This window comes from Pelophylax lessonae (genome assembly GCF_965119305.1).
Source record: "Pelophylax lessonae genome assembly, chromosome: 4".
NCBI classification, from domain to species: Eukaryota; Metazoa; Chordata; class Amphibia; order Anura; family Ranidae; genus Pelophylax; species Pelophylax lessonae.
Window position 1 is genome coordinate 677,427,382 of NC_138771.1, and position 8,648 is coordinate 677,436,029.

The following is an 8,648-nucleotide window of genomic DNA, read 5'->3' on the forward strand; positions in this document are numbered from 1 at the left end:
GTGGGATTTTATCAACCAGGGGGGTGTTGTATAGACCAAAAAAGGCCCTCCCCCAGCCTTGAGTCCCTCCCCGTCATGTGGTGGGTTTGGGTGCCCCCCAGCATCGAGGCGGTCATGTGGCTGGCTGGGGGCTCCCTCAGCCTCAAGCCCCTCCCCTGTGGCTGGCGGGGCCCTCCTGCCTCAAGCCCCTCCCCTGTGGCTGGTGGGGCCCTCCTGCCTCAAGCCCCATGAAGCCAGGGCACCTCTTGAGGTATGAGTGATCAGATTCCCCTCACCCTCCAGGAATAGGATTGGTCATTGGGCTCACCCAATCATTGAGGTGAGGGTGGAGCTAGCACAGCGTCTGTACGGCTTTCTTTCCATGGTTGTGTTCCTGGAGGTGGCGGCCATATTGGTGAGGGGTCTCCTGTAGGAATGATTGGCCCTCATGCTGATTGGTGTTTCTTGTGTTGCAGCCACCCAGGTGCAGGGCACGGTGAAGTGGTTCAATGTGCGGAATGGATACGGCTTTATAAACAGGTATGACATGGCGGGCTCTTCTCTGGGCTTGGCTGGTTCGGTAAACTAACACCAGGACCTTTCTTACAGGAATGACACCAAGGAAGACGTCTTTGTCCATCAGGTGAGTGTTGGGCTCTCTCTGGGCTGTGACACCGGCATGGTTCCGGTAATATGGAAAGTAACTGTTTTTCGGCTCCACAGACGGCAATAAAGAGGAACAACCCTCGGAAGTTCCTTCGCAGTGTTGGGGACGGGGAGACGGTAGAGTTCGATGTGGTGGAAGGAGAGAAGGTGGGTGGCACTCTTCGTAGTGAGAAGACGGTGATGGCGGCTCTTGTTTTATCCTCTTTATCTCTTGTTCAGGGTGCAGAAGCCGCCAATGTGACTGGCCCTGGGGGTGTGCCGGTCAAGGGCAGCAGATTTGCCCCAAACAGACGGAGGTTCCGTAGGCGGCCATTTCGACCAAGAGGGGATATGGCCGGGTCTGGTGGAGAAGGTGGGAATGCAGAGCCTCAGAGTGAGGGGGAGAGAGGAGAAGATGCCTCCCCCCAGCAAAGACCACCACGTAGGCGCCCACCTCCTTTCTTCTACAGACGTCGCTTTGGAAGAGGTCCTAGGCCACCTGGTCAGCAGCAAGCCTCAGAGGTGAGGGCAATACTTGGGTTTCTTGCGGCACCATGTACCTCCCTTCCTTGAGCTGACAGTAGCTCAAAAAGCTCCAGGCTGTGTTTGGGCACATTGCCCACTGGCTGATTCTACTGGTGGAAGTGGAGGAACGTCTTGGCTCTCCAGCTTGGAAGGCACACGTTAGGTCTCCTGCATGTGGAGGGTGTATTTGGAGGCACACGTTAGGTCTCCTGCATGTGGAGGGTGGATTTGGAGGCACAGGTTGGGGCTCCTGCATGTGGAGGGTGTATTTGGAGGCACAGGTTGGGTCTCCTGCATGTGGAGGGTGGATTTGGAGGCACAGGTTGGGGCTCCTGCATGTGGAGGGTGTATTTGGAGGCACAGGTTGGGGCTCCTGCATGTGGAGGGTGGATTTGGAGGCACAGGTTGGGGCTCCTGCATGTGGAGGGTGTATTTGGAGGCACAGGTTGGGGCTCCTGCATGTGGAGGGTGGATTTGGAGGCACACGTTGGGGCTCCTGTATGTGGAGGATGGATTGGGAGGCACATGTTGGGGCTCCTGTATGTGGAGGGTGGATTGGGAGGCACATGTTGGGGCTCCTGTATGTGGAGGGTGGATTGGGAGGCACATGTTGGGGCTCCTGTATGTGGAGGGTGGATTTGGAGGCACAGGTTGGGGCTCCTGTATGTGGAGGGTGGATTGGGAGGCACATGTTGGGGGCTCCTGTCTGTATGTGGAGGGTGGATTGGGAGGCACATGTTGGGGGGCTCCTGTCTGTATGTGGAGGGTGGATTTGGAGGCACAGGTTGGGGGCTCCTGTCTGTATGTGGAGGGTGGATTTGGAGGCACATCTTGGGGGCTCCTGTCTGTATGTGGAGGGTGGATTTGGAGGCACACGTTGGGGCTCCTGTCTGTGTATGTGGAGGGTGGATTGGGAGGCACAGGTTGGGGCTCCTGTATGTGGAGGGTGGATTGGGAGGCACAGGTTGGGGCTCCTGTATGTGGAGGGTGGATTGGGAGGCACAGGTTGGGGCTCCTGTATGTGGAGGGTGGATTGGGAGGCACATGTTGGGGCTCCTGTATGTGGAGGGTGGATTTGGAGGCACAGGTTGGGGCTCCTGTCTGTATGTGGAGGGTGGATTTGGAGGCACATGTTGGGGCTCCTGTCTGTATGTGGAGGGTGGATTGGGAGGCACAGGTTGGAGCTCCTGCATGTGGAGGGTGGATTTGGAGGCACATGTTGGGGCTCCTGCATGTGGAGGATGGATTGGGAGGCACATGTTGGGGCTCCTGTATGTGGAGGGTGTATTGGGAGGCACAGGTTGGGGCTCCTGTATGTATGTGGAGGGTGGATTTGGAGGCACATGTTGGGGCTCCTGCATGTGGAGGGTGGATTGGGAGGCACAGGTTGGGGCTCCTGTCTGTATGTGGAGGGTGGATTGGGAGGCACAGGTTGGGGCTCCTGTCTGTATGTGGAGGGCGGATTGGGAGGCACATGTTGGGGCTCCTGTCTGTATGTGGAGGGTGGATTGGGAGGCACAGGTTGGAGCTCCTGTATGTGGAGGGTGGATTTGGAGGCACATGTTGGGGCTCCTGTATGTGGAGGGTGGATTTGGAGGCACATGTTGGGGCTCCTGTATGTGGAGGATGGATTGGGAGGCACATGTTGGGACTCCTGTATGTGGAGGGTGGATTGGGAGGCACATGTTGGAGCTCCTGTCTGTATGTGGAGGGTGGATTGGGAGGCACACGTTGGGGCTCCTGCATGTGGAGGGTGGATTGGGAGGCACATTTTGGAGCTCCTGCATGTGGAGGGTGGATTGGGAGGCGCACGTTGGGGCTCCTGTCTGTATGTGGAGGATGGATTTGGAGGCACATGTTGGGGCTCCTGCATGTGGAGGGTGGATTGGGAGGCGCACGTTGGGGCTCCTGCATGTGGAGGGTGGATTTGGAGGCACAGGTTGGGGCTCCTGTCTGTATGTGAAGGGTGGATTGGGAGGCGCACGTTGGGGCTCCTGTCTGTATGTGGAGGGTGGATTTGGAGGCACAGGTTGGGGCTCCTGTCTGTATGTGAAGGGTGGATTGGGAGGCGCACGTTGGGGCTCCTGTCTGTATGTGGAGGGTGGATTTGGAGGCACAGGTTGGGGCTCCTGTCTGTATGTGAAGGGTGGATTGGGAGGCGCACGTTGGGGCTCCTGTCTGTATGTGGAGGGTGGATTTGGAGGCACAGGTTGGGGCTCCTGTCTGTATGTGAAGGGTGGATTGGGAGGCACAAGTTGGGGTCTTGTGGTGACAAGGAGTATTGGGGGTCTTGGACCGGGTCGGAAAGTACTAGAAGTCAGCATGGTCTTCTGTCTCCTGTAGGATGCAGAGAATAAAGATCCAGCAGCAGCAGAAGCTCAGCCTGGTGGGGATGACCAGCAGAGGCCGCCTCCACGCCGCTTCCGCCCCAGATGGCGCAGGTATGTACACAAGGGGCACCAGAGCATCGTGTGCAGGTTATGTGGATGGGTGGTGTTTGGGGGTGAATTTTACTGCATAAAGTGATGGTCCTCACACTTGTTGGCCCAACGTCTTTACTGTCCTAGACTTGAAGTTTTGGCATATTGGGCTTCCAGGAAGACTGGAATGGCTGAGGTGCCATGTCTAAATCTCCAGCGTACCCTCAAGATTCCCCAGAGCAGGAAGAATACCTGCCTCCTTCCAGCAGCTATGGGGGCTTTGGTGGACCTTCACTATGTCCTACAACTGAAAGTTTAGGACATCCAAGTCCAGCTGCGAAGTTTCAATAGTCCACCCTACTCCAGGTTCTTGAAGTCTCCTGGTGGACACTCTTGTCTCGCTATGAAGAGGTAGCTTTTTATATATAAAGCTTATTCCCCCAACTCTATGGAAATGTGGGCACAAATAGTTCACCATCTATCTACTACCGCCAGCTCCAGGTCTGACATCCAGGCCTCCCCATGGCTTGTGTGCATGCTTTGAATGCCTCATACAGCAGTGCACTGGGGACGAGGCTGCAAAAAAATGACCCATGCGTGCTGGGCAGTAGGGTCTGGGCAGGGGTAGAATGCCTCGTGTGCTGTGCACTTAGGGCTAGGGGGAGATTGAGCCAACCCTTGGCATGCCTCTGTGTAACCAGGCCTGAGAACTTGAAGCAGCATTTTCCTCTGGGTGGTGTTCTAATGTCTAATGTTCCCATTCGCCACAGACCTTTCTGCCCTCGACCTCCACCAACGCAGACCGCAGAAGGAGAAAACGCTGCCAAACCACCCACAGCTAATGAAGAGCTCCGTCCAGAGCCTCAGCGTCAGAGGAACCGCCCTTATTTCCAGCGACGCAGGCGGGGAGGAGGGGCCCCAGGGCAGGCCGCAGCTCCGGTGGGTTTTCTGGTACTTGGCGTATAAAGGTTCTCCTTGGGATAATGAGACCATTTCTAACCTGAATTTTTCTCCAGGGTGAGGAAAGAAATGCAGCTGAGCCCAGCCAAAGCCCCCCCTCAGAAGATGCTCCTAAGCCATCGGGTAGCCCTACAGAGGCTGGGAAGAGCCGGGCTGAGGTACGCATTTCACCATCTCCTATGTCTCCAGTATCATGGCTGCCCATAGGTTCCCATCTGCTATAAGAAGTCTCCAGTATTATGGCTGCCCGTAGGTTCCCATCTGCTATAAGAAGTCTCCAGTATCATGGCTGCCCGTAGGTTCCCATCTACTATAGGAAGTCTCCAGTATCATGGCTGCCCATAGGTTCCCATCTACTATAGGAAGTCTCCAGTATCATGGCTGCCCATAGGTTCCCATCTACTATAAGTCGTCTCCAGTATCATGGCTGCCCGTAGGTTCCCATCTACTATAGGATGTCTCCAGTATCATGGCTGCCCGTAGGTTCCCATCTTCTATAGGAAGTCTCCAGTATCATGGCTGCCCGTAGGTTCCCATCTGCTTTAGGAAGTCTCCAGTATCATGGCTGCCCGTAGGTTCCCATCTGCTATAGGAAGTCTCCAGTATCATGGCTGTCCATAGGTTCCCATCTACTATAGGAAGTCTCCAGTATCATGGCTGCCCGTAGGTTCCCATAGACTATAGGAAGTCTCCAGTATCATGGCTGCCCGTAGCTTCCCATCTACTATAGGATGTCTCCAGTATCATGGCTGCCCGTAGGTTCCCATCTACTATAGGATGTCTCCAGTATCATGGCTGCCCGTAGGTTCCCATCTTCTATAGGAAGTCTCCAGTATCATGGCTGCCCGTAGGTTCCCATCTGCTATAGGAAGTCTCCAGTATCATGGCTGCCCATAGGTTCCCATCTGCTATAGGAAGTCTCCAGTATCATGGCTGCCCGTAGGTTCCCATCTACTATAGGAAGTCTCCACTATCATGGCTGCCCGTAGGTTCCCATAGACTATAGGAAGTCTCCAGTATCATGGCTGCCTGTAGGTTCCCATCTACTATAGGAAGTCTCCAGTATCATGGCTGTCCGTAGGTTCCCATCTACTATAGGAAGTCTCCAGTATCATGGCTGTCCGTAGGTTCCCATCTACTATAGGAAGTCTCCAGTATCATGGCTGCCCGTAGGTTCCCATCTACTATAGGAAGTCTCCAGTATCATGGCTGCCCGTAGGTTCCCATCTACTATAGGAAGTCTCCAGTATCATGGCTGCCCGTAGGTTCCCATCTACTATAGGAAGTCTCCAGTATCATGGCTGTCCGTAGGTTCCCATCTACTATAGGAAGTCTCCTGTATCATGGCTGCCCGTAGGTTCCCATCTGCTATAGGAAGTCTCCACTATCATGGCTGCCCGTAGGTTCCCATCTACTATAGGAAGTCTCCACTATCATGGCTGCCCGTAGGTTCCCATAGACTATAGGAAGTCTCCAGTATCATGGCTGCCTGTAGGTTCCCATCTACTATAGGAAGTCTCCAGTATCATGGCTGTCCGTAGGTTCCCATCTACTATAGGAAGTCTCCAGTATCATGGCTGTCCATAGGTTCCCATCTACTATAGGAAGTCTCCAGTATCATGGCTGCCCGTAGGTTCCCATCTACTATAGGAAGTCTCCAGTATCATGGCTGCCCGTAGGTTCCCATCTACTATAGGAAGTCTCCAGTATCATGGCTGCCCGTAGGTTCCCATCTACTATAGGAAGTCTCCAGTATCATGGCTGCCCGTAGGTTCCCATCTACTATAGGAAGTCTCCACTATCATGGCTGCCCGTAGGTTCCCATCTACTATAGGAAGTCTCCAGGAAATTCAGGGAAAAATTTGGACCTGAACCAGTAAACGGATATGTCCTGGACCTCATGCTGTGAACTGGGCGGCACATATGTGAACCTGGCCTCAGTGCCCTGAGCCGGCCCGGGTGGTTGGTATCGGTATTTTAGTGCCGTGACTGTGGAGCTTCTTGTAAATGACCAATATATTGTAGTACAGGACCAAGTGTGGGGATGGATGTTCCCATTTGCTATTAATTCCAGTATCTACTCCGTTCAGGCCTCTTCTCCACCTCCGGCTGTGGCAGCGGAAGTCCCCGCACCAGAGTGAGCCCTCAAATACCAGCTGCATCTGTTATCAGGTATTGTAGAGGCGAATGTCTCCCCGTGTACAAGCTGTGTTCACCATTATAGATGGGGAGGTGTGGATGGGCTGCTTTTGGGGTGGTGTGCTCTGCTCTGGAGGGGTTGCATTGGTCTCTTGCAGTGGTGTACTCTGCTTTGGAGGGGAGGTACATGGGTTTTTCTCTAGGGGTGGGGGTGTCCACACTCTTCTTGGGGTGGTGGGCTCTTCTCTGGGGGTAGGGTGTGGATAGACTCTTCTTATTCGGGTGTGGGTGAGCTTCTCCTCCTCTCTGGGGGTGGGGTGTGGATTGGCTCTTGGGGTGGTGAGCTCTTTGGGGGTGTGGGTGAGCTTCTTTCGGGATGGGTTGTAGATGGTATCTTCTTGGGGTGGTGAGCTCTTCTATGGGGTTAGGGTGTGGATAGACTCTCTTCTTATTGCGGTGGTGGGCTCTTCTCTAAGGGTGGGGTGTGGGTGAGCTTCTCCTCCTCTCTGGGGATGGGCTCTTGGGGTAGTGTGCTCTTTGGCGTGGCAGGTGGGTAAGCTTCTTCTTGGGGTGGTGAGCTCTTTGGGGGTGTTGGTGAGATTCTTTCGGGATGGGTTGTAGATGGGATGATCTTGGGGTGGTGAGCTCTTCTCTGGGGGTATGGGTGAGCTTCTCTTGACGGATGGGTTGTAGATGGTATCCTCTTCAGGCGGTGAGCTCTTTGGGGGTGTGGGTGAGCTTCTTTTGGGATGGGTTGTAGATGGTATCTTAAGGTGGTGAGCTCTTCTCTGGGGGTAGGGTGTGAATAGACTCTTCTTAATGGGGTGGTGGGCTCTTCTCTAGGGGTGGGGTGTGGATTGGCTCTTGGGGTAGTGTGCTCTTTGGCATGGCAGGTGGGTAAGCTTCTTGGGGTGGTGAGCTTCTATCAGGATGGTTTGTAGGTGGAATCTTCTTGGGGTGGTGAGCTTCTATCAGGATGGTTTGTAGGTGGTATCTTCTTGGGGTGGTGAGCTTCTATCAGGATGGTTTGTAGGTGGTATCTTCTTGGGGTGGTGAGCTTCTATCAGGATGGTTTGTAGGTGGTATCTTCTTGGGGTGGTGAGCTTCTATCAGGATGGTTTGTAGGTGGTATCTTCTTGGGGTGGTGAGCTTCTATCAGGATGGTTTGTAGGTGGTATCTTCTTGGGGTGGTGAGCTTCTATCAGGATGGTTTGTAGGTGGTATCTTCTTGGGGTGGTGAGCTTCTATCAGGATGGTTTGTAGGTGGTATCTTCTTGGGGTGGTGAGCTTCTATCAGGATGGTTTGTAGGTGGTATCTTCTTGGGGTGGTGAGCTTCTATCAGGATGGTTTGTAGGTGGTATCTTCTTGGGGTGGTGAGCTTCTATCAGGATGGTTTGTAGGTGGTATCTTCTTGGGGTGGTGAGCTCTCCTCTTGGGGATGGGATGTAGATGGGGATGATCTTGGGGTGGTGAGCTCTTCTCTGGGGGTATGGGTGATCTTTTCTCTTGGGGGATGGGTTGTAGATGGGGTGGTGAGCTGTTCTCTGGGGCACTTGTTTGGGTTATAACACTTTTTCTTTTCCTCCCCTTCAGGTGCCATGGATTTCCATCTTACTGCGGCACGTATCTTTGGAGCACAATGTGGGATGAAATGGGAGCGTGTCACTATGTATGGGATTGTTTGCACTTTAGGACTTTATTTCTTTATTGCACTGACTTGTGTCGTAGTAAAGATGGAAGACCACAATCTGTGTGCTGTCATGTGTTCATTCTGTGGATGGGGTGTAAAGTTACTATGGGTAATGGCCGTCCTTGGGTTGGGTGCCAGCTGGTCCTGGCTGTGGCATGTCTGGAGAGAAATGAAGGTTGTACATGGTGGTCTGGGTCCTCCAGTCAGTGGGAATAAATGTATTCATCTCTGTAAGCTCAATGCACGGGGTTCCTCACCCGCGGTCTGTCCTTGGGGGCTCCTCACCCGC

The 8,648-nt window shown here is 53.9% G+C and overlaps 1 protein-coding gene across 1 annotated transcript; it reads left to right on the forward strand.

Annotated features, from left to right (window-relative positions):
• Window positions 1–427: 427 nt before the first annotated feature.
• On the forward strand, window positions 428–8,378 carry YBX2 (Y-box binding protein 2; the record flags this gene model as incomplete). Its single annotated transcript, XM_082254012.1, has 9 exons — window positions 428–519; window positions 589–622; window positions 703–792; window positions 865–1,146; window positions 3,493–3,590; window positions 4,340–4,508; window positions 4,586–4,687; window positions 6,620–6,701; window positions 8,263–8,378. 8 exons carry the CDS (start codon window positions 428–430, stop codon window positions 6,668–6,670), a joined length of 918 nt encoding a protein of 305 aa, XP_082110138.1. The 3' UTR covers window positions 6,671–6,701; window positions 8,263–8,378.
• Window positions 8,379–8,648: the final 270 nt, after the last annotated feature.